Here is a 25479-nt window from a genome sequence, read left to right as displayed (position 1 = left end):
TGGTGAGGATAGCTTACCAGTAATTTTATTATTTAATAAAGTCCCTGGATCTCTTACCACCTGCCAGGCCAAGAATACTCCTCCTCCAGTCACTAGGACTAGTCTTTCTCAATTATTTTCTGTCATTTGTTAATTTCGCAACCATTTTACTCCCAGAAATGAAATGGTATAGAGATCTCATGTTTAATAATGTGTCTATACAAACCACTGCAATGATCATTCTATGACCTGATTGATAAAACAGATTGTTAAAATGAGCAGCAACAACTTCAAATTTAAGTTGTTGCACGTCATTTTATGGTTTTAAGTCTTGAAACAATTTCTAAGTTCAATATATTAACGCCCTATTGATTACTATGAACACTGCTGCCATCTAGTGACTGAAGGTTTGTTTATCAGTCAAGCATGACTGATGAACATAATCATCAGTTTGAATTAAAATTCTGATTGGCTCTGATTGGTAAGTTCAATGTTGGTTAAATGGTAAATGGAGTAAAGTTATATAGTGCTTTTCCAATCATTTTGACCATTCAAAGCATATTTCATTGATACACACCTATAAAAATAATTTCATGCTTTTTTGTGTCCTGGACTTTGAACTCATAATAATGTGATTATAAAAAGCAACAAAATGGCAAAATATTATACATAAAATAATGTTTAGTTTAAGTAGCCTATATCTTATTTGATGGGGTTGTGAAGGACCTTGATTTTGGATAAGGGAGCTCTGGGCCAAAAAACAGTTGAGAACTCTTCATCCTTCATCTATCTATTGAAATATTTTGTTTATTAAAACATCGAACCAGTGCATACATTGGTGACAGAGCATTTCGTATATAATTTAAATAACTTCTCAACTTTAAAACAAAACACCTTTTTAGACCATTTCTGTGTTTCCTGTGTGTCTTTAAATGCAATCATGGCCCTTCCTGAGCAAAACCATAGATCTTCTGATAACCAGCTTGTAGCAGCTCTTTCACTCAGCCGCTGTGTCTTCGTACTGCAAATACACAAAATTTTACCCAGCATTTTTGTGTCTTCTCTGGTGTAAAAAAAGAGGTAAATTAACGTTAACTTTAGACAAAGCGTTTGGCTCTTTCCTCTTTTTAATCTTCCCGGGATCCTCGGCGAGTGACGTTCTCCGTGGGCGACGTGCATCGACAAGGAAACCACAACACTGCGTGTTGACGTCACAGATCACAGAGTTTAATCCCACACAAAGCAACGCATGAATCAATTAACAAAGCTGCAGAGGAACAGAGATATGCATTTTTCTCATAAAAATAAAGACAGACAAGGGGAGACAAACAAACACAAAACAAAGACAAACAAAAAGCAAAGACGTCTTTGGAGAGAGAGCCAATGCAAAAAGGCAAAAATGGTGGCCGCTCTCTCTGGATTTTCTCTCCTAACACGAAATCTTATAGTAAAGAGGTGTTTCTCTATTTAATTTATGCATTCTAGGCGTTCCCCTTTTTGACCTATTGGAAACTCCCTTAAGCAGTCAGAGAAACTTGGAAACTCCCCCTGATCTACGCGAAGCAAACCGCTGCGCTCTGACCCCCCCCCCCCCCCCCCCGTGGCTCCCACAGTCATTTTGAGTACAGAACGATCCTGAGATAAGACCTCACAGATACCTGAGAAATCTAACGTCTCTGTCTCCCAAGGAAAATGCTAATTTTATGGCTTCGCCTGTGGCCCGGCCTCACAGTGGGGGTCCCATTGAGAGATCTCCCTTAATCTGCATTTGGTTCCTGTGTCTCTGAATGCTTACCCCTCTGGTTTAGTTTTAAATACTTAACACAACCCTGTTCAAAATAAGAGTGTTCCATATACCTTTTAAGATTAACTGTATTAAGCACTAAAAATAATCATATTTCCTTAACACTGGTTTTGCTTTTTTTCCAAGTGCACTAAGGTACAAGTAGCTTTTTAGTAAGATATACAAGTTCCGGCCATTTACCATCGTTACTGAGTGATCCCGAATGTCCCTTAGCATTAGCATCTCCTCCAGTGACATGCCTTTTTTTTCTGGTTAAAAATGTGAACTTTTTGGACACAACGACATGAAAGCTGTTTTCGCTGTTTTGAGGCGTCGAGATTCAGTATTCAAACCAAAGAACAATACGTATGCTGGTTAAGCATGGTGGTAGTGTCATTTCTTGGGTTTTACTGCAACTGACTCATTAGCTCATCTGCAGGTTAAAATCCAACTAAAACATTCATCATATACTGAATGTTATAGTTCAACATATGAACTAAAAGATAAAATATAAGTCCACCCTGAAAAAGAAATGGTTTAAACAGCCAATAAAAGTGGCATTCAAATAATGTTTGTATTGAAGCCGAAGACGGAAACGTGCAAACTAGCTTGTGGAAGCTTCAAAAACTCAACAGGATGTGGCAAGTTTTCTTAAACCACACACTTATCTTTTTTGGAACATGGGTGTCTATTACACAGGTATCAACTAAAACCTTCTGAACATGAAAGTTTGTTCACATTTTTATTTTTATTTCAAGTATGAATAAAATAGGACAGAGACCAGAAATGTAAACATAGTCATATTTATAAACATAATTAATCAAAGATTGATCAGAAGCCTTTTCATGTTGGACTGGTTATGCACAGCAATACTTTTGTTTTAACTAACATTTTAACTACAAACACTTGAATTTGTTGTGGATTTAATCTCATTCTGAGAGGGTCCAATGTACCAGCAGCAACAATAACCTCAGTATTATGATACCACCACCATGCTTAACAGTTGGTGCATTGTTTACAATCTTTTTCTTCAAAGCAGTGATATTACCAATCTAAGGGTAAAATCTGTTAAAAAGAAAAAAAATGAAATGAGTTTTGTTGTACATGCAATTCTTGTAGGTGTAAATTTTAGTACATAGAACAAATAAATTACAGATAAAAGAAATATTCCACATGTTATGTAATGTTTATGACAAAACCACATAAAACCAATACATTCTTTTATGATATAAGGAATTTTTTTAATATCTTATTTAGACGTCAATTTAAATTTCTATGACGCTCAGCATAGTCTAATCAAACCTAATCTTGAATGCGAAGCCTAGGTTGGTTTTTAACAGTGTAGTTCACTAAAGACATGCTTAATATAGTTATTTTCTTACGCATAAACTAACCAACATGGTTTCCTGGAAAAATTCCCCATGAACTTTATAAACCACACACTTATCTTTTTTTGGAACTTGGGTGTGTCTATTACGCAGCTATCAACTCAAACTCTCTGTACATGAAAGTTTGTTCACATTTTTATTTCAAATATAAATAAAATAGCACAAAGATCAGGTATTCACATGTAGTCATATTTATAAACATAGTCAATCAAAGGTTAATTTGAAGCCTTTTTATGTTGGACTGATTATGGACAGTAAAACTTTCTTTTTTTTTAACTACAAATACTTGAATTTGTTATGGATTTCCTCTAATTCTGAAAGGGTCCAATTTACCAGCGGCAAAAATAACCTCAGTATGATGCTACCACCACCATGCTTAACAACTTTTTTCTTCAATACAATGGTGATATTAAAAATATAAGGGTAAAATATGTTAAAAAGAAAAATTAAAATGTGAGTATTGTTGTTATACATGCAATTGTAGTAGATGTAATAAAACAAATATATTCCAGACAAAAAAAAATAGTCCATATGTTATGTAATGTTTATGACAAAACAACATAAAACCAGCCAATGCATTCTTTTATAATATAAGGAATTTTTTTTACATCTTATTTAGACTTCAATTTAAATTTCTATGACGTTCAGCATAGTCTGCGCAGTATGATTCACTAAAGACATGCTTGATATTATTATTAAGCATGTCTTTAAACTAACCAACATGGTTTCCTGGAAAAATTTACCATGAACTTTATAAAACAGGAAGCATGCAGTGTTCATACAAAAACAAAAATACACTTCAGTAGGAAGAAATAGTGTGGAAGGTTGAAAGAACTGCAGTGATCATTTTGGTCGAAAAGTATTCTATTCTCTGAACTATAGTGAGTCAAACACGTTTTCAAAAACTTTATACTTTTGACAATAAATAGGTTAAAAAGAGATTACACATTGCACTGGATTACACCATTTTGACATCACATTAATCGTTACAATTTAACTCATGACAAAACACTACTTGCTGTCATAAATCACTTCCAGCTTCTTGCTCAGCCTGTGATACCGGCACGGAGCTGGATTTTGACTTGAAACGACGACTCAAAATCTGGTGCCCCCCCCTCAGCAGCTGCCTGAATTGAGAAACCATTTCCTCATATAGACACAGGTAAACCAGCGGGTTAAGAGCATTGTGCAGGCTCACAAGACCGCGGGTTACCTGGCGGGCAATAAAGACTGCAGAATCCCATTTGGGGCAGGTCCTCTGCTTACGCAGAACTCTGGAATACAGGCTGAGGTTCTTGAAAATGTGGTAGGGCGCATAACAAAGCGAGAACAGAAGAATCACTATAGCCATCAGTTTTAAGATTTGTCGTTTCTGGTCTTTTTTCATCATATTTGAACGGCAGATAACAACAGTCACATGTCCATAGCAACCTACAATGGTGACAAAAGGGATGCAGAATCCAATGAATGTCCATGCGATGGTGTAATCCAGGTAACTCTCAATATGTTCATCAGAGGTGGTGTCAAAGCACTTTGAGCCGTTTGGATATGTTTTTGGATAGAACATGTCTGGAAGACTCTGAACACTCACCAGAATCCAAATAATTACCGAGATGACCACAGAGTGAGTCGTAGTTAATTTCCCCATCACTCTCATTGGATGGACAACAGCCAGGTACCGGTACACACTTATACAGGTGAGGAACCCGATGCTGCCGTATAAATTCAGGTTGTAGCAGAATCTTGTTACCTTGCAGAATCCATCTCCAAAGATCCATTTGTTTCCTTTAAAGTAGTAAACGATGAGAAAGGGGAGAGTGAGCAGATACAAAATGTCTGCTAGTCCAAGGTTGAGAACAAGAATGTTAATACTCCGAAGTTTCTTCCAGTTATGCAACAGAGACTTCATTCCCCATACATTCAGGACCAATCCAACAACAAACACCAAGATGTAGAGAGCAGGCAGGATTGTATGTTCAAATAATTTCTTATTGGGTTTAGTGCAGGTGGATGTATTCATTTTGTCTTCCAGATCCAAGTTAGTTCAGCTCTTCTCCTCCGAGGCTCTGCTCACAAAATGAAGGTGGAGTCGACGAAAACAACTTAAATAACTTCCTCTTTAAACTCAAGTTCAGCTGTAGCTAAATTTATCAGCTCAAATTAAAACAACCATCAGAGCCTTTCAGCATGGCTCTTCCTGTCAAGAATTGTCAGATAACTTTTTATAGCAGGCTGCAGTGAAACTGGCAACAAAACCGAAACACATGTTAAGAATAATTGGCCAATATTGTCTCAGTCTCACAATGTTTCACAAAGAGAGTTAAAAATCAAATAAAATGTAGTCAACGTTATGGAGGCTGACGAGGCAGCTCACAAAACGCCTGGATTGAGACAAACTGCCTCAAAGTGTTCGTGTGCCGTTATTCACAACATATCTGTTCAAGCAAACAGGTGTGATCAGCTATCTGCTATGTAGATCACATTCTTGTGATATACTATAGTAGCTACAGCAAACAACATTAGCAGGTTCTGACACTTTTAGCAGGAGGTAACGCAAAATCAAACCAAATTGGAAGATAATAATAAATCAAGGTTTATAGTGACAATGAAGCACCTTTAAGTTTTTGAAACACAACATTCTAATGTATTTGATGAAATGTTTGGATGCTGACCATATAACAGCTTGAGTTAGAAACAGAAGCTCTTTGCAGCATATTTTCGGTTTGACATTTCCAAACAGCAGTAGCTCCAAGAAAACCAACTTCTTCGGTCGATTCTCTTCTTTCATTTGATCTTTCTCATCTAAATTTCCTCTTGTGCTTTGGTTAAAACTGAAATGGCTAAATGTCACTTCCTGCGCATTAATTATTATTCCGGCTGGACGGAGGTAGCGCTGTAGGATCTAGCACATGTCATCTACCCAGAATACATTGCAACATAAACAGCAATGGCAATGTATGTATTCTATCAAATTTATAAAAACTAAACAACCTACAATATTTTCATTGTGTTTACAGCAGAAATAAATGTTCTGCTTTGTATAGGCTTTGCCCTTTAAAGTTATCACTAGTGGATTTATCCCTTCATGCACATTAAAACTGGACAATCAGCTCCCGTTTTTCCTTTGGCCAGCAACAAGCCCTAGGTAAGAACTTAAGAGCAGAAGATGTGCAGTGCTAGCAGAATCTGCCCATGTTCAGTCTACCAGACCTACATCCTGGGCAACGAGCCTTTTTCTCCCTGCTTGAAGGGGAATTCCTTGTTGTGTATAATTACTCAGTGGACATCTTTGATGTCAAGCAATAGTTTGTGTAGACAACAGGCTTGCTGGTTAGCACCCTCCCTGAACATTATCTCTAAAGTAGTGTTGTAGTTCATTCATTTTTCCACCCCCGACCAAAATCCTTCAGTATTATTACTTAGAAACATAATGAGATTTTGTTAAGTATGAAACAGGCTTTTAATGCCGAAAAAAGATTAAGTGTTACAAGCCATGCAAGTCACACAAATGGAACAGATACAGACATTCAGGGTCAAAAACACCGCTTTTCCTGCAGTGTTAGTTCAGCACTGGGGCAACCTGATCAAATTAAAGTCGGACGTTTTTTCTGCAGCCAAACCATCTCTGTGTTTGTGGGTGACAAGGGTTTTTCCCGCTATTGCGAGAACATTTTGTGATTGTCAGGTTTGACACCTATTAAAGACAAATTAAACAAACACAGAAAAGACAAGAGAGTTAGATTCTTTTTATCTCGCGAGGAGAACGGATAGAGATGTGTTTCCAGTCACAAATCTCCAACCGCTCTGAAAACACATTTGTCCGCTCCGCTCTTTTTATTACTTTCGGAGTCCCTATTACAGAGAACACTGCAACTCTAAAGGGTGGGGGGCAAAACACTTCATCACTTAGTTGCAGTGCTAATGACAATCACTAACTAAAACACGTTATCTTGCACCAGATATTTCGGTTACAGACACAGGGTAAAACAGAGCAAGTTGTACATCTTCATGGCGATTTAGTTTTCCTTATCTCTTTCATTTAGTTGAATGTTGCAAATCTAGCTAAACAGTTTGTTGCCTCAAGTATTTCTTGTAAATAAATTCCAACATTTTGGAGAAAAATGGTGTCAATTCTGTATATGTGTGCAGGTTGAGAATAACAGTGTGTGAGTTCATTCTTTCATCCACTTCCTAACAAGTATTTAGGTCACGCCCATTTCTACAGAAACATTTTTTTTCTTGCTATGTTATGACATGTAAAACTTGTCCTCAAGTTGCTGGTTTCAGTAAATCTTTAACCTTGAACACACTTAGATTATGTAGCAGGCGATGGATCCTGCAGTCAACCCAACTCAGCTTTAACATCTGAAGAAAAAAAGAATAACATAACAGAGAATTTAGAGTGCCATCCACCCATCCATTTTCTGTTCACCCTTGTCCCTAATGGGGTCGGGAGGGTTGCTGGTGCGCAACTCCAGCTACGTTCCGGGCGAGAGGCGGGGTTTGAGTAGCGCTTTATCAAGTCCAGAGGAACCTAAAGTGCTAAAATCTGGCTAATGAACCTCCAGTGCAACTGAATTAAAACAAATATGAAGAGATGAATGGGCCAAAATTCTTACACAGTGACGTAAAAGACTCACTTCCAGCCATCCAGCTGTCACACTTTATGGGTGTTGCTTCTATGGAAATCAAGACCAAACCAGTTATTCAGTTTAGGGTGTGTTTGTTTTAATAAATAAAATCATTCATAAAAACTGTAATTTGTGTTTAGTCTGAATGTCTTCGCATTATATTGCAGTGTGTATTCATAATGAACATTTGAAAGAAATAATAAATGTGTATGCGTATACAGTACATCATTTTGATCATGTGTGAATAAAAACAAACAAAAAAATTATTCAACCAAATGTGTTCAAAAGAGACTTTCTCCATTCCCACATTATATTATCTGCTATTGTAGCAGGGACAGTTAAGTTTGATTAATTAATCAAGAAGATGGAAGAATACAAAGTGAAAAGAACATGACAACGATTTCCCTCGTGACAGTCACCAAAAATCAGACCTTTTCTTAAAAAGAACTGACAGCTTCTTCTTCACTCTGTGGCACCGGCACAGAACTGGATCTGGACTCGAACAAACGTCTGAAACTCTGTGAGCCTTGAACCAACAGCTGCTTCAACTGAACAGTCATATCCTTATTTACATTTAAGTAAACCAGCGGGTTAAGAGCACTGTTCAGGCTCACGAGACCACGACTTGCCTGATGTGCAATGAAAACTTCAGAATTCCACGTGGGGCAAATATCCCTGGTAAACTGAACTCTGGCATACAGGGTCATGTTCTTGAAAACATGGTAGGGCGCATAACAAAATGAGAAGAGAAAAAGCAATAAAACCATCAGTTTTAAGATTTGCTGTTTCTGATGCTTTTTCACCGTATTTGAGCGGCAGACAACAAGAGTCACATGTCCATAGCAGCCCACGGTGACGACGAACGGGATGAAGAATCCGATGAACGTCCAGCAGAGGCTGTAGTGCAGGTATCTCTCCACATTTTTCAAATCAGTTGTATCATAACATTGTCCAGTCATGTTCTCTGAATGTTTGGGGAACAACATGTCTGGAAAACTTTGAGCGCTTACAAAAATCCACACCAGGACTGAGATGACTACAGAGTGAGTTGAAGTCAGTCTCCCCTTTACTCTGATTGGATGGACAACACCCAGGAATCGGTACACACTTATACAGGTGAGGAATCCGATACTGCCATATAAATTCAGTTTAGAGCAGAATCTTGTTATCTTGCAGAAAGGTACTCCAAAGGTCCATTTGCTTCCTTTAAGATAGTACACAATCAGAAAGGGGAGTGTCAGCAGATACAACATATCTGCTAGTCCAAGGTTAAGAACAAGAATGTTAACAATACGCAGTTTCTTCCAGTTGTGCAGCAAAGACTTAATTCCCCATACATTCAGCAGCAGTCCAACAGCGAATACAAAAATGTAAAGAGCAGGCAGCACTTTATTCTCAAATAAGTCCATGTGTCTGGTTATGCAGTTGGTTGTATTCATTTTGTCTTCCAGGAGAAAGTCAGTTCTGCGTTAATCCTCTGAGGTGCCGCTCACAAAATGAAAGTCCAGTGAATGAAGACAACCTGAATGACTTCCTCCTTGAATTTCGTCAGCCTTAGGCTAAGCAGCCTTTCCGAGGAAAGTGTCTTGTCATTACACGCCTAGTTTGGAGCAGGTTTGTAATTGCAGATAAAATACCAGAACTTTGTTTGGACAAAAACAGATTCCAGGAAGATTTGTTTCAAAGATTATGCAACTTTCACATTATGGCTGCATGAAGAGAAAGGCAAACAAACACAAATCTATGAGTGATCAATCGTTTTTAGATGTATTGAGAAATCAGAATTTCTGAGGTCCAAATCGGAGAAACAAAATTCAAAATCCCAACATAGAAATTCAGCTCCTCTTTACCAAACACAACCTCGATTCCCTGGCCACACTACTATATGTAACAAAGATAGTGAGAAATCAGCTTAAATCTTCATAACTCAGTGTCACACAATGTGCTCTAAAATCTTTATGAAGCAAGCTTATTAAGTGCTTAAATTCATAAAATGCACATAAAGCTCTTGTGAACTGCTCATACTGCTAACAGTAATCAGTCTGGTCACTGAGCACATGAATAAAAACAAAAAAAAATCACTGGTTTTACAACCTTGGGTAATCATTCGAAAATCAAATTTGTGAGGTACTGTAAATTACATGTAACATGTTGGAAATCAGTTAGCTTCATACTATTTTTAGCTGCTTTTTATGTTTATTTCACTTATATAAAATTAGTGACCAACATCTAGTTTGCAAGGGTTTACTATTGTTACATTCTGTTTTGCTCTCATAGACTCAGGTCAAAGTCTACAGGAATGTACCGTGGAGTTGGCATTCAGACAACATGCAGAATCAACAAATACTAACTTGAAAATTAAATAACGTTGCAGGTACATATCTTTTTTGACTGAGTGCATGAAATAGAAAGACTGAGAAACGTTGGCAAATTTTGTTGGGTTAATGCAGTGCTTCTCAATTTCAGTCCTCAGGCCCCCCTGCTCTGCATGTTTTAGATGTGCCTCTATTCCAGAACAGCTGATTCAAATGATTGCATGACCATCAAGTGCTGCAGAAACCTGTTGATCACCCATAGATTCAATCCAGGTGTGTAGCAGAAGGGAAACACCTAAAACATGCAGGGCAGGGAGGCCTGAGAACCGGAATTGAGAAACGCTGGGTTAATGGCGCAACAAAATCACATTTTTAGTGATTATTTGTTGAGTTGACTTCTTAGGTTAAATACAACAAAGGAAGCAAAATCTAGCCAACACAAACAATAATGACTTTTTTCTTTTCAGTTAACATCAAGCTACAAATGTCCCAGGTTAACTTTTGTAGTTTCTATTCAGAAACTACAAAAAAAAAACCTTGGTGGAGGTGACAATCAACAGCTGAAATTCAGCTGGTTCATTTTGACGTATTCAGTGTCTATTTATGAAGTCAGAGTAATAATAGCCAAAAATAAAGAACACACCCAGAGTTTGGAATTGCAACTTAATATGTTGGCCAACCTAAACCTGAAAATCCAGAAGAACTGTAGCACAAATACGTAAAAGGTGGTAGCAATAAACAAATGGGTAGTTGCACATATTATGATTTGTACCATATTGTCTGAATGCATAAAATATAATTTAATTAAAAGGAAATTCTTTTGGTTTGTGTTGTCAATGCTAGTGGCAGGCTTTCCAATGTGCAACTAGAACAGAAACAAAGACCCCTAAAAATCCCTGCCCTCAGGTTACACAGCTAGCTAATGCTTGAGTTGGGAATAATCCAGTCCTTAATGGTTTTGTGACTTTATGGACTGCCTGCGTGTTATTGTTTATATCCGGAAATTTCGCACATGCGCACTACAATGCGGGGTATAAAAAAGGCTATTCATTTACATCCACAGCCGTGCTGCCGCTGTAGAACAATTCCGTTTACCAAATAAAACCTGGAGATTTAGGTATTTTTAATTTAGTGCAGTGCGCCCCAGCAAACGGAAAAAAACTTTAAAGGACAACTCAAAACAACATATTTCTCTGTGTCGGCTGCGCTACACGCAGACTCAGTTGCTATAGCAACTGATGACAACACCAGCAAAAACATCCCCAACACAAAGAACAGAGCATTCAGTCCACTAGAGTATTAAGTGTTTAGGGTTGATGTTTATTTTGCAGTTATTGTTAAGTGAAAGCTGGGGTAGATTAGCTACTGTTGCTACTAGCTAAGCTAACACAGGGTGGTTGAATAGCTAATTTAAACATTGCTCTACTGATGATTTGTCAGACATTACTTAAACATGTACTACTAAACTGGATTAATGAGAAGTCTCCCACTTTAACTCAGTGATGTAAATAATTTTTTAAGATATTGATACTAGAAGCTCAGTACAAGATTGAGAAACAATGACGATGGATTTATGAATATATATTGACCTCCAGTGGAAATCTGCTCCAAATCTACAATATATTATCCAAGGCATTATGGTGTGGTGAGGATATGGAGGGGTTACTTAAAAGTAGAGAAAGGAAATGTGTATTTTTATTACAGCCTTTTTTATTTTGCATGTAAGCACAAAAATGTCTCTAAAACTCATAAACTGATCAGGAAACCAGTTATTGGGTATAAGAGGCAATTACTTTTTAAAAGATAAATAAAACTGTAATTTGCAAACATCAGTTTTCATCAAGTCAAAAATACCTTTCATATTGCAATGTTTAATGTTAAACCTTTGAGTGTGACAAATAAGAAGTAGACAAGCAGACAAATACTTTTTGAAACGATGGTATTTAGAATTTTCTCCATGTGTGAATATGAAGAAAAAAGATAAATTAAATCAAAAAGGGTTATAAACAGACTGCACATTTAACCATTTTCACACTATATTAGAATCTGTTGTTTGAACTACGTCTGTTTCAGTAAGCAATAAATCAATCGCATGATAAATGAAAACAAGCTTGTGTATCGTAGTCGATTCTGCGTTGTGTTTTGTGGGGAATAACAGCCAGACAACAGCTGATCTGAAAGCACTTTTAATGCTCCTGCATTCAAATAGCAGAAAATAGTCATTCAAAAACAGGTTTTTTCATCACAGTGTTCCACAGCACTTTCTCCCACGGAATCCGAACAGAAAGAGAACGTGCGACTTGTGTAAAATAACACATTTACCTTACAAAATAAAAATAATTGCAACAATAATGAGTAACTAACCCCAAGCATGAGCATAATGATCTTAAACAGTACATGAATAAGACAAAAAAATAATAAATGAAATAATCCCACACCAAAAGTAATGAAACATCACACACCTGCATTCAAATAGCAGAAAATAATAATTCAAAAACAGGCTTTTTCATCACAGTGTTCCACACCGCCTGTCGACTTTTCAAAATAAAAGCTGCCCGTGCTCATATTATTTAGCTTCTAACTTGACAATCTAGTGTAATAACATCGCACGGCTACGTTTGATCATTTTTATTTGCTTGATTTACAGTTTTTCTTTTTTCTCGCACTTTTTATACCAAAACTGGATGACAACTCTTCAATGTGTTGCTTTGGTCTCAACTAGCCCTTTAATTTGAAGGACAATTTTGTTTACAGAAACTTCATAATTCAATATATTTGTTGCTTTGGTTAATAGTTTTAAAATGTCTTCCAGTTCCAGTGTTAAATGTTCATTAGAATTAAAGTTTATTGATCTTTGAGGATGTGTTCTTGCACTATTATGCCATTACCATTATATTACTTGAAAAATGTCTCAAAACAACAATGTCATTGTTTATCGGAACAACTTCTGGGAAAATTTATCGCCCAGCAAAATTTGTCATGGTGACAGGCCTAACTCCAACAGCAACAGTTAAAATGTTTACCTTCATTACTTGTTAATTAGAATCTAGAATCAACCAGTTGGAACAATACAAACCAAACAGAGCGTCAAAAAAATTCACCTCATGACATGATTAACAAAGAAAACCTACACCTGCTGTCATAGAGGACTGTCAGCTTCTTGTTCAGTCTGTGGTACCGGTACAGACCTGGATTTGGACTCCAACAAACAACTGAAACTCTGTGAACATCTTTGCAGCAGCTGTGTGAACTGAACACCCATATCCTCGTTTACATGGAGGTAAACCAGCGGGTTGAGAGCACTGTTCAGGCACACGAGACCTCGACTTGTCTGACGGGCAATAAAGACTCCAGAGTCCCACTTAGGGCATTGATTCTCATTACTCAGGGTTCTGGAATACAGACTGAGGTTCTTGAAAATATGGTAGGGTGCATAACAAATTGAAAAGAGAAGAATCATAAAAACCATAAACTTCAAGAATCGTCGTTTCAGGTCCTTCTTCATTTTATTTGAGCGGCAGATAACAACAGTCACATGTCCATAGCAACCTACAATGGTGACAAAGGGGATGCAGAATCCAAAGAAGGTCCAGGTGAGGCTGTAATCCAGGTAGCGCTTAATATGTTCATCAGAGGTGGTGTCAAAGCATTTTGATATGTTTGGATATGTTTTTTGGTAGAACATGTCTGGAAGACTTTGAACACTCACCAGAATCCAAACCACGGCTGAGATGACCACAGAGTGAGTCGTAGTTAATCTCCCCATCATTCTCATTGGATGTACAATAGCTAGGTACCGGTACACACTTATACAGGTGAGGAATCCGATGCTCCCGTATAAATTCAAGTTGAAAGAGAATCTTGTTGCCTTGCAGAATCCTTCTCCAAAGATCCATTTGCTTCCTTCAAAGTAGTACACGACGAGAAAGGGGAGTGTCAGCAGATATAAAATGTCTGCTAGTCCAAGGTTAAGAACAAGAATGTTCATACGCCGAAGTTTCTTCCAGTTATGCAGCAAAGACTTCATTCCCCATACATTCAGGACCAGTCCAACAGCAAATACCAAGATGTAAAGAGTAGGCAGGACTGTATGTTCGAAAACTTTCTTATCCGGTTGAGGACAGTGAGTTTTATTCATTTTGTTTCCAGAAACAAGTTAGTTCAGTCTTTCTCCTGTGTCTTCGCTCACAAAATGAAAGCAGAGTGAATGAAAACAATCATAAACAACTTACTCCTTGAACTCTAGTTAAGTTAGGTAATATGTTGTGTGGAGCCGGTCGAAAGATTTCAAAAGTCAAAGAATTGTAGATATCTACCTTTTTATAGCATAAGCTAAACACCTCTTCAACCGCGGCGATGCCTTCAATTCCCAGGAAGCAAGTCAGGTAGTTGGCAATTGGCCATGTATTCAGAGAAAGGCACGTTCAGACAAATCAGTGAATCACCAATTATTTTTACATGCATGTGGTGTTGTGTGATTTGTTTTACAAAATCAAACTGTGTTTTTTGTTCCTCAGAAGGAACAAAGTTTTTTTTTAATTGAGAGTAATAATCAAAATGTGTGTTGATATCAAACATGTATTTAAAGGAGTACTTCATGATAGGAGAAAATCGAAGTTGTGGAGTCACATGAAGATCACTATGCACAAGAAATGTATTTGAAATTAGATAAATAAAAGAAAATTTCACTGGCAGATTGTCAAAATGCAGGATGTTAATCCACTTCTACCAAAGAAAACTGAATGTCGAAATAAATCAGAAGTATTTAAGCATTTTCACATTTATTCAACCAAGTTGCACATTTTTAATTTTCCTTTTAACAGAATTGTTTTATTTTAGCATAAATGATACATTATATGGAGAAAAGGTTTTAAAATTTTTTGATTTTAAGCCACTGCATAGTAATAGAAAAATGAAGTAAATCTACTGTATACTAGCATATTAATGTATAGCCAAACTGAGCAGTAGTTTAAATCTTAATATTGGGAAGTGAACAAATTCAGTCTGTGTTGTTCCAGCTTCCAAATATTGAATTAACAGTGCAGGGTGACAGTTTACAGCACAGGGTCTTTCTGATAAACTTCATAGCATCAAACTTTAGCGGCTGAGTAAAATTTAAAACTTCAACAGCGTTCACACCTCTAAAAAGCAATTATTTCTCAATAGGCCAGAGTACAGAGCTTCTGTACAACTGCAATGTCACATGTATTTGTTCTAGTTTGTCACATTAAAAACATCAGTTGTGGTTTTCTGACATGCGCCACCTCAGAAGAGCACACTCACATTGTTTTCCATTGTTGTAAGTGTAACGACAGTAAATGAGGAGACTATCGCAGCTCAAAGGAAACCAATGCAAGAACTGCAAGAAGAGACATGCAGAAGAGTTCACATCCCTTGTAACCAGTGTATTAAAGGTGTGAATGGCTGGCTATATGCAGGCTGCAGAGCTATGAAACCGAGAAACAGAGGTACAATTATATTTTTAAACACTACAAGGGAAAATGTGATGTGTCAGTTGCAAAAAAAACGGCTTTTTAAGCGATTTCTTCTTTCAGCGCCTGGTTCTGGAGCCAGGGCTGCTGGTTGAATCTTTCCCTGTGACCTTAAAGCCCCATCAATAGAAAGCATGGTTTAATTTTTTAAAGACTTTTCTTATCTGCTTGTGTTGAATTTTAAACCCGGTGTTTGGATTTCCCGTTTTTCTTTCATGGCCTGGAACTCAGAAATACACAACTGTGGGAAAATAGCTGGATTTGTCAGCGTCAGCTGTATGTTTGTGTGTGAGTCATTTGGAAAATGTTGAAATGTTAATCTGTAAAGCTGAAGCAGGGTTGTTTTTTTTAAAATCATACATGGATAATTTCACCAGGTATATCAGTTATTTCAGCTTGAAACGACTGATCAGGCCCAAAATCTGGGTGAAGTTTCAGAAACACATAAAGATAATTACAAAGTCAGCCTTTTATCACCAGAAGAACATTTAAAAGATTAAGGACTGCAAAAACACACACGCTTACCAAGTATTTGTGTCTAGTTTCAGTCACAAGGAGCTTAGTACACTTGAATTAAGTCAAAACCAACTTAACAATAACTTATCAGCAAGATAAAGGAGCTTTTTAAAGTAAATAATTCCTTCATATTGATGAAAAGGTTATAGTTCTATTGGAAGATTATTTCACTTTTATTGTCATAAGTAAATTTATCTGCCAATAGAACTATAACATTTTCATTGATATTAAGAGATTTTTTACTTAAGCAAGAGCTTTATCTTGCTGAAAATATACCTGTTAGTTAGTTTTGTCTTATTTCAACTGTAGCAGGATATGTGCACTAGAAATGAGATTAAAATACTTTTGGTGTTTTGCAGTGTAATGTTCCAGCAAGATCTTGAGAAACTCATACAGGGGGTTATCTTTAGTTGCATTTATCTTTGCTGAAGTGTCTTCCTGTGTCTGCCTAAAAACATCACAAATGATGCTGCTTGCATTTTCTCTAAAAGTAGGAAATCAGTGGATTTCACCCCAACTCTAAAGTCCTTACACTGGATCCCGATCTCTCAAAGAACAGATGTTGAAATGCTTTTGTTGGTTTATAAATCACTGAACTAGCCTAGCACCAAAATCATTTTTTGTGGTTGTTTCAACCTTCCACACCTCTCAGGTCTTCTGGTTGCGGAATCGGCAAAACTGCTGAAACACCGAGCTCCTTTAAATCAAAGCTTAAACCCCGTTTGTTCAGAGCTGCCTTCGATTTATAGCTGTTTTAATAAGAATTTATTTATTTATTATTTTTTTACTTATTTTGTTTTGCAATGTGATGTTTTTATCATGTAAATTGCTTTGGACTGCTTTGTTGCTGAAATGTAAACCTGACTTAATCTTCAGGACGCTGACATTTTAAAACATGGAAATGAATTCTGGCTTTTTCTAGACATTCCTGCATGTCTGTGTAATATTCACCAATATAATCACTCAGTACCAGGATGTTAAAATTGAGATAATACCAGAGCAGTTGACATCCTTCCTGTTTCCTGTGCAAAGTATTAATAATATTTATAAACTACTTGACTGTCCTCCGGTGGGTTGCAAATGTCTTTTATGTGCAACAGATTTGATTCAGCTATTTTATTTCAAACCTTCTGCATCCTGTTTTTTACACATCAGTTAAGCTTTACACTTGAATAAGCAGTGCATTTAGCACTACCACCACAAACCACAAACAATCTAGTAAATATTTTTTAATAATATGTGTAATTTCCATAGAAACATATAACAAACACAATTTATAGAATAGAATAGAAGTACTTTATTCATCCCAGCAGGGAAATTACTTCGCAGTTACAGCATAGAGACAAGACACAATAACAACTACCACTGAGTAGTAGTTGTAGATAAAATAAAAATAAAAATATAAAATGCTATACATTGTTAAAATATGAAATGCTGTTAATATAAGAGGAGTCCTTGCAAAGATTTTAAAAAATGCAGATATGTATATGTAAATATATGTACAGCTAAATATATGTACAATATATGTACAATTTAAACCCATAACTACATCAGGAATTAGCTTGTGTATTCCTGAATGTTCTTGAGGAAAGAGTTTGGATGTTTGCAGAGAGCTGATTTGCATCTTGCCGAGTCCACTGGCACAACTGCCTGAACTGAGCAGAGATATCCTCGTCTACATGGAGATAAACCAGAGGGTTGAGAGCGCTGTTTAGGCAAACAAGACCGCGACATATGCGTTGAGCGATGTAGACTCCGTTAAACCATTTGTAGCATATTCCCTGTTTGGAAAGAACTCTTGACCAGAGGTTGAGGTTCTTGAGCACATGGTAGGGGATGTAGCAGATGGAGAAGAGAAGAATCAAGATGATTAATAGTTTTAAGCTTCTTTGCTTCAGGAATTTGTCAACATTATCCTTGCAGCAGAGGAGGACGATCACATGTCCGTAGCAGGCCACCGTGATGAGAGACGGGATGCAGAATCCAATGATTGTCCAGATGAAGCTGTACTGCAGGTAAACATCAACATGCTCAGTCATGGTTGTATCAACACATTGTAAAGTCTTGTTTTCTGAGTTTTTGGGGAAGAACATGTCTGGTATGCTTTGAAGACACACTAAAGTCCAAACAATGGCTGAGATTATAACCGAATGAGTCACAGTTATTCTCCCCATCACTTTCATTGGATGGACGATGGCCAGGTAACGGTACACACTGATACAGGTGAGAAACCCGATGCTGCAGTATAAATTCAAATTGAAGCAGAACCTTGTCACCTTGCAGAAAGCTTCTCCAAAGATCCATCTTCTCTCATTAAGGTAGTAAGCGATCAGAAAAGGAAGCATGAGCAGATACAAAATATCTGCAATTCCCAGGTTGAGGATGAAGACATTGACGTTCCCCAGTTTCCTCCAGTTGCGCCACAAAGAGGCAAGTCCCCATCCGTTCGCTATGAGTCCAAAAACGAACACCAAGATGAAGACAGGAGGCAGGAAATTCAGTGGAAAGGTAAAGCTGACTTCAGGACAAGATGTCGGGTCCATTATTCGTTGGCAGGGCTGAGGAGAATTCCTCCTCTTGGTGCCGGTGTTCAGCTCTTAGACAAACAGAAATACGCTGCACATGGTCTAGACACTTCCTCTTTTATAACGTTCATGGTGGGGATTTTTTTCAGGAAACCACATTGGTTGAATCATGCATGAGATATGAAAATGTTTAGAAAAGTGAAACAAAGTATATCAAAAAGATCCTAAGCTCCACAGGCAAGATTAGTTTTTCACACATTATGCTGAACATCATATGGAAATTGTCTAAATCCGATGTTAAAGATTTCTCTCTTTTTTGTGAAATATTAAATCAGTTTGTTTTGTGTGGTTTTGTGGTTTGTTTTTAACAGTACATCACTTATGGATTATTTCTTCATTTTTAAGGCAATAAAAACCTCATTTTATTTCAATTTACTTTCGCAGATTTAGCTCTTAAATTGCATTGAAGACTGAAGATTAATAAGATGTAAAGTCAAATGGAAGCTTTAGCATCTGAGAATACTGTACCATAGCATACAGAACAAGGTGGTGGTAGCATCATACTGAGGGTCTATTTTGCTTTGGACCTTCAGAGAATTAGAGAAAATCCACCAAAAAATCAACTTTCTTTACTAAAAAATTGGTTTGAAAAATATGCACAACCAGTCCAACATGAAATACCTCAAATGAATCCTTAATTAATTCTGTTCATGCCCATTATGACTACAAGTGAACTTCTGGTAGCTGGCCTAATTTCCTTATATTTAAAATATAAATTAAAAGCTGATCAAAATGTTTCAAAACAGAGTTTACCACATCCTTATATGTTTTTGAGGCTGCAACAAGAAAAGATTTTATTGCTATTCTCAAGTTGAATGTTCTGTCCAATGTTCTGCATCTGCAGTACACTGTTCCGACCACTAGATGCCAGAATATGCTGAAAGGTTTGGGCTGTAAACCTCCTTGTCTGAAGGCAAATGAATAGACAGCATAAGATGATTACAGCTATGATTTCAGACACAATTAAACTGTTTTAGGAGGGTTGAAAGTTGACAGAAGGAGCAGCTCTGACATGCAAGAGCAATTTGTTTCACAATCTACAATCTTGATACTTCCCAGAACCAGTACAAAGTAGTAAAATATGTTAAAAATACCACAATATTCATTAGGAATTCAATTCAAAACTTGGCTGTGGAAGGTCACCTGAGCGGTGGAGGTTTGGTGCGGCGTGCAGCATCGAGAGTCGCTGCACTGGCCACAGTACTGCAGCTGGTAGGCTTGAGTGCTGAAGCAGCCATGATGCACAAGTCGGATGGAACCTGGTGACCTGTAGCTGGCTTTGCACCAACCCTTCTGTCCCCTCTGGGAAATCAAAAATATAGGTAAATCAGAAAGCTTTTTGCAGATTAAAGTTTCTACAAATTTTGCTGGACGACTAGTTGTCCCACAAGTTATTGCGATAAATGATAATATTGTTGCTTTGAGGCCATTTTTGAGAAATATGTCAATGGCAAAATAATGCAAAAACACATTTTTAATTATCAATAAACTTTCAATTCTAATGAACATTTAACACTGGAACTGAAAGACATTTTACATATCCAAAATAAATAAAACAACAGCAACAGCAAACAAAATGAATTATGAAGGAAAACAACATTTTCCTTCAAAAAAAAGGGATAAATCATGTTCTGTCATCCAGTTTTTGGCTTTAATCACTGTCAAGATTGAGAAACAATGATGATGGATTTATGAATATATAATGACCTCCAGTGGAAATCTGCTCCGAATCTACAATATATTATCCAAGGCATTATGGTGTGGTGAGGATATGGAGGGGTTACTTAAAAGTAGAGAAAGGAAATGTGTATTTTTGTTACAGCTTTTTTTATTTTGCATGTAAGCACAAAAATGTCTCTAAAACTCATAAACTAATCAGGAAACCAGTTATTGGGTATAAGAGGCAATTACTTTTTTTTTTTTAATAAATAAAACTGTAATTTGCAAACATCAGTTTTCATCAAGTCAAAAATACCTTTCATATTGCAATGTTTAATGTTAAACCTTTGAGTGTGACAAATAAGAAGTAGACAAGCAGACAAATACTTTTTGAAACGATGGTATTTAGAATTTTCTCCATGTGTGAATATGAAGAAAAAAGATAAATTAAATCAAAAAGGGTTATAAACAGACTGCACATTTAACCATTTTCACACTATATTAGAATCTGTTGTTTGAACTACGTCTGTTTCAGTAAGCAATAAATCAATCGCATGATAAATGAAAACAAGCTTGTGTATCGTAGTCGATTCTGCGTTGTGTTTTGTGGGGAATAACAGCCAGACAACAGCTGATCTGAAAGCACTTTTAATGCTCCTGCATTCAAATAGCAGAAAATAGTCATTCAAAAACAGGTTTTTTCATCACAGTGTTCCACAGCACTTTCTCCCACGGAATCCGAACAGAAAGAGAACGTGCGACTTGTGTAAAATAACACATTTACCTTACAAAATAAAAATAATTGCAACAATAATGAGTAACTAACCCCAAGCATGAGCATAATGATCTTAAACAGTACATGAATAAGACAAAAAAATAATAAATGAAATAATCCCACACCAAAAGTAATGAAACATCACACACCTGCATTCAAATAGCAGAAAATAATAATTCAAAAACAGGCTTTTTCATCACAGTGTTCCGCACGCCTGTCGACTTTTCAAAAATAAAAGCCGCCCGTGCTCATATTATTTAGCTTCTAACTTGACAATCTAGTGTAATAACATCGCACGGCTACGTTTGATCATTTTTATTTGCTTGATTTACAGTTTTTCTTTTTTCTCGCACTTTTTATACCAAAACTGGATGACAACTCTTCAATGTGTTGCTTTGGTCTCAACTAGCCCTTTAATTTGAAGGACAATTTTGTTTACAGAAACTTCATAATTCAATATATTTGTTGCTTTGGTTAATAGTTTTAAAATGTCTTCCAGTTCCAGTGTTAAATGTTCATTAGAATTAAAGTTTATTGATCTTTGAGGATGTGTTCTTGCACTATTAAGCCATTACCATTATATTACTTGAAAATTCTAGAATCAACCAGTTGGAACAATACAAACCAAACAGAGCGTCAAAAAATTCACCTCATGACATGATTAACAAAGAAAAACTACACCTGCTGTCATAGAGGACTGTCAGCTTCTTGTTCAGTCTGTGGTACCGGTACAGACCTGGATTTGGACTCCAACAAACAACTGAAACTCTGTGAACATCTTTGCAGCAGCTGTGTGAACTGAACACCCATATCCTCGTTTACTTGGAGGTAAACCAGCGGGTTGAGAGCACTGTTCAGGCACACGAGACCTCGACTTGTCTGACGGGCAATAAAGACTCCAGAGTCCCACTTAGGGCATTGATTCTCATTACTCAGGGTTCTGGAATACAGACTGAGGTTCTTGAAAATATGGTATGGCGCATAACAAAGCGAGAACAGAAGAATCAGTAGAGCCATCAGTTTTAAGATTTGTCGTTTCTGGTCTTTTCTCATCATATTTGAACGGCAGATAACAACAGTCACATGTCCATAGCAACCTACAATGGTGACAAAAGGGATGCAGAATCCAAAGAAGGTCCAGGTGAGGCTGTAATCCAGGTAACTCTCAATATGTTCATTAGAGGTGGTGTCAAAGCATTTTGATATGTTTGGATATGTTTTTTGGTAGAACATGTCTGGAAGACTTTGAACACTCACCAGAATCCAAACCACGGCTGAGATGACCACAGAGTGAGTCGTAGTTAATCTCCCCATCATTCTCATTGGATGTACAATAGCCAGGTACCGGTACACACTTATACAGGTGAGGAATCCGATGCTCCCGTATAAATTCAAGTTGAAAGAGAATCTTGTTGCCTTGCAGAATCCTTCTCCAAAGATCCATTTGCTTCCTTCAAGGTAGTACACGACGAGAAAGGGGAGTGTCAGCAGATATAAAATGTCTGCTAGTCCAAGGTTAAGAACAAGAATGTTTATACGACGAAGTTTCTTCCAGTTATGCAGCAAAGACTTCATTCCCCATACATTCAGGACCAGTCCAACAGCAAATACCAAGATGTAAAGAGTAGGCAGGACTGTATGTTCGAAAAGTTTCTTATCCGGTCGAGGACAGTGAGTTTTATTCATTTTGTTTCCAGAAACAAGTTAGTTCAGTCCTTCTGCTGTGTCTTTGCTCACAAAATGAAAGCAGAGTGAATGAAAACAATCATAAACAACTTACTCCTTGAACTCTAGTTCAGTTAGGTAATATGTTGTGTGGAGCCGGTCCAAAGGTTTCAAAAGTCAAAGAATTGTAGATATCTCTACCTTTTTATAGCATAAGCTTGTCATGTTAGATTTTAGTTTCCTTGCCTACGTGCAGGTTCGTTGTCCGAGGATTACTGTCGGGAGAGGGCGTCCGGTTTCACGTTCTTCGATCCAGGTCTGTAAGAGATGAGGAAGTTAAACCGGGAGAAGAAAAGGGACCACCTGGAATGCCGTGGGTTCAGCCGCTTGGCTGCCTGCAGGTAGGACAGGTTCTTGTGGTCTGTCCATACTACGACTGGAAGGGCAGCTCCCGCCAGCCAGTGGCGCCACTCCGCTAAGGCCAGCTTCACCGCCAGCAGCTCGCGGTCACCCACATCATAATTTCTCTCCGCGGGCGACAGGCGGCGAGAGAAAAAGGCACAAGAGTGCAGCTTGTGATCGGAGGGTGAAACTTGGGACAAAACCGCTCCCACCCCAGAATCAGAGGCATCCACCTCCACGGTGAACTGCTGAGTGGGGTCCGGTTGAATCAGCACCGGGACATCCGCGAACTTTTAAGACAGGTCATGGGTCCCGCGGTCTGACTAAAGTTGCGGATAAACCTCTGGTAAAAGTTGGCGAATCCCAAAAACCTCTGTAACTGCTTACGAGAGGCAGGAGGCCATTCCAGCACCGCACAAATCCGTCCCGGATCCGGCTTCACCCGCCCACTCTCTAAATTGAACCCCAGGAACGAGATGGATGGCACGTGAAACTCGCACTTCTCCGCCTTGACATACAAACTGTTCTCCAGCAGGCGCTGGAGGACCAACCTGACGTGTCGTTTGCGCTCTGTCATGTTCTTAGAGAAAATCAGAATGTCATCCAGGTAAACGAACACAAACTCATCCAAATAATCACGCAGCAAGTCATTAATCAGGGATTGGAAAACGGCCGGGGCGTTCGTCAACCCGAAGGGCATGACCAGGTACTCGAAGTCGCCCACCGGGGTTTTAAAGGCAGTTTTCCACTCGTCGCCCTCCGGGTAAGAACTGTGAAACAAGGTGGTGGTAGCGTCATACTGAGGGTCTTTTTTGCTTTGGACCTTCAGAGAATTAGAGAAAATCTACCAAAAAATCAACTTTCTTTACTAAAATATTGGTTTGAAAAAATATGCACAACCAGTCCAACATGAAAAGGCCACAAATGAATCCTTAATTAATTCTGTTCATGCCCATTATGACTACAAGTGAACGTCTGGTAGCTGGCCTAATTTCCTCATATTTAAAATATAAATTAAAAGCTGAACAAAATGTTTCAAAACAGAGTTTACCACATCCTTATATGTTTTTGAGGCTGCAACAAGAAAAGATTTTATTGCTATTCTCAAGTTGAATGTTCTGTCCAATGCTCTGCATCTGCAGTACACTGTTCCGACCACTAGATGTCAGAACATGCTGAAAGGTTTGGGCTGTAAACCTCCTTGTCTGAAGGCAAATGAATAGTCAGCATAAGATGATTACAGCTATGATTTCAGACACAATTAAACTGTTTTAGGAGGGTTGAAAGCTGACAGAAGGAGCAGCTCTGACATGCAAGAGCAATTTGTTTCACAATCTACGATCTTGATACTTCCCAGAACCAGTACAACGTAGTAAAATATGTTAAAAAATACCACAATATTCATTAGGAATTCAATTCAAAACTTGTAAAAACATTAAATTTATTTAGAAAAAAACTCCGTGACATGGGATATAAAAATATTCATTTGAAGAAAAGCTTCTGTCTAGAAAATATTTACATTATACACAAAAAAATAACAAAGTGCAACATCAATAAACTGCTATTACGACTTTAAAACTGTACATTTGAGGTTGCAGGAAAAATTAAATCAATGCTCAAAGTTATTCTTTAACGTACACTATAAACAGATAATGTACATGTACTAGAATCTATTTACATGTTAGCTCCAAAAGATGCTGCTCAGCTATTCAAACAAGTATTTAAAATATCTATTACTTTAAATCTAGTTAGGTCAAAGGTCAGGTTTACAGGAAAACAAATCAATTTCTTTTCCCTCTTCTTTGCCAAACTGTTTCAATTCACTTTTCATCCAAACAAGCTGCTGGCCACGCTTTCCAGCTCAACGTTTAAGCTCACATGTGAAAATGGCTGCAAATAGATGCGCAATTATGTCTTATTACCTTTGAAAAGCAGAAGTGGAGCCTCCTCCACAACCAACAAGAATCCAGCAAGTGGTTTCTGGATGGTAAATCAACAACAAAACACTTGTCTTTCCAGCAGCCATTGTACAGTCAAACAGCCAAACAAGCTGGAGCTTGGCTGGGGTTGCTAGGTAATGGGCAGAGTTCCTCTGGGGTTGCTAGGTAACCGGCAGAGTTCCACTGGGGTTGCTAGGTAACCGGCAGAGTTCCACTGGGGTTGCAAGGTAACGAGCAGAGTTCTGCTGGTGTTGCTAGGTAATGTGAGGGGCAGTAAAGACCCAAATGTAAGTATGGTCACTGCAGAAACACAAAATATCAAAGCTTAAGAGTAAATTTTCTGCAAACA

At 37.6% G+C, this 25479-nt stretch overlaps 5 protein-coding genes and 1 long non-coding RNA gene across 7 annotated transcripts; 1 reads left to right on the top strand and 5 right to left on the bottom strand.

Moving 5' to 3' along the window:
• Positions 1-3267: 3267 nt before the first annotated feature.
• On the bottom strand, positions 3268-5791 carry LOC114140383 (P2Y purinoceptor 1-like). Its single transcript, XM_028010196.1, has one exon. It carries the CDS (start codon positions 5168-5170, stop codon positions 4172-4174), a length of 999 nt encoding a protein of 332 aa, XP_027865997.1. The 5' UTR covers positions 5171-5791; the 3' UTR covers positions 3268-4171.
• A 2065-nt stretch (positions 5792-7856) lies between these two features.
• On the bottom strand, positions 7857-9452 carry LOC114140377 (P2Y purinoceptor 1-like). The gene has a single exon (XM_028010189.1). The coding sequence runs from the start codon at positions 9218-9220 to the stop codon at positions 8219-8221; it is 1002 nt and encodes a 333-aa protein (XP_027865990.1). The 5' UTR covers positions 9221-9452; the 3' UTR covers positions 7857-8218.
• A 2814-nt stretch (positions 9453-12266) lies between these two features.
• LOC114140380 (P2Y purinoceptor 1-like) lies at positions 12267-14505 on the bottom strand. The gene has a single exon (XM_028010191.1). It carries the CDS (start codon positions 14232-14234, stop codon positions 13236-13238), a length of 999 nt encoding a protein of 332 aa, XP_027865992.1. The 5' UTR covers positions 14235-14505; the 3' UTR covers positions 12267-13235.
• On the bottom strand, positions 12267-23507 carry LOC114140381 (P2Y purinoceptor 1-like). Of its 2 annotated transcripts, none has more exons than XM_028010192.1 (2): positions 21733-23507; positions 12267-13156 (listed from the first exon to the last, which is right to left on the bottom strand). In XM_028010192.1, the coding sequence occupies exon 1, from the start codon at positions 22807-22809 to the stop codon at positions 21811-21813; it is 999 nt and encodes a 332-aa protein (XP_027865993.1). In that variant the 5' UTR covers positions 22810-23507; the 3' UTR covers positions 12267-13156; positions 21733-21810. The 2 variants fall into 2 exon arrangements, with proteins under 2 accessions (XP_027865993.1, XP_027865995.1); XM_028010194.1 differs by having other exon boundaries at positions 12267-13172; positions 21749-23507.
• Positions 17632-19169, bottom strand: LOC114140384 (P2Y purinoceptor 1-like). Its single transcript, XM_028010197.1, has one exon. The coding sequence runs from the start codon at positions 18645-18647 to the stop codon at positions 17655-17657; it is 993 nt and encodes a 330-aa protein (XP_027865998.1). The 5' UTR covers positions 18648-19169; the 3' UTR covers positions 17632-17654.
• Positions 23508-24627: 1120 nt separating the features above from the next.
• LOC114140401 (uncharacterized) lies at positions 24628-25424 on the top strand. Its single transcript, XR_003594568.1, has 2 exons — positions 24628-25326; positions 25358-25424. It is a non-coding gene; the product is annotated as an uncharacterized LOC114140401 (long non-coding RNA).
• The last annotated feature ends 55 nt before the right edge of the window (positions 25425-25479 follow it).

The sequence above is a fragment of the Xiphophorus couchianus genome, chromosome 24 (genome assembly GCF_001444195.1).
Source record: "Xiphophorus couchianus chromosome 24, X_couchianus-1.0, whole genome shotgun sequence".
NCBI lineage: Eukaryota > Metazoa > Chordata > Actinopteri > Cyprinodontiformes > Poeciliidae > Xiphophorus > Xiphophorus couchianus.
The sequence above is the reverse complement of the archived record's forward strand: the minus strand, read 5'-3'. Positions and strand labels throughout refer to the sequence as shown.

Excerpts from the sequence above, each read along its gene's own strand:
- LOC114140380 (XM_028010191.1), bottom strand. The coding sequence starts at position 14,234 with ATGAATAAAACTCACTGTCCTCAACCGGATAAGAAAGTTTTCGAACAT.
- LOC114140383 (XM_028010196.1), bottom strand. The coding sequence starts at position 5,170 with ATGAATACATCCACCTGCACTAAACCCAATAAGAAATTATTTGAACAT.
- LOC114140384 (XM_028010197.1), bottom strand. The coding sequence starts at position 18,647 with ATGGACCCGACATCTTGTCCTGAAGTCAGCTTTACCTTTCCACTGAAT.
- LOC114140377 (XM_028010189.1), bottom strand. The coding sequence starts at position 9,220 with ATGAATACAACCAACTGCATAACCAGACACATGGACTTATTTGAGAAT.
- LOC114140381 (XM_028010192.1), bottom strand. The coding sequence starts at position 22,809 with ATGAATAAAACTCACTGTCCTCGACCGGATAAGAAACTTTTCGAACAT.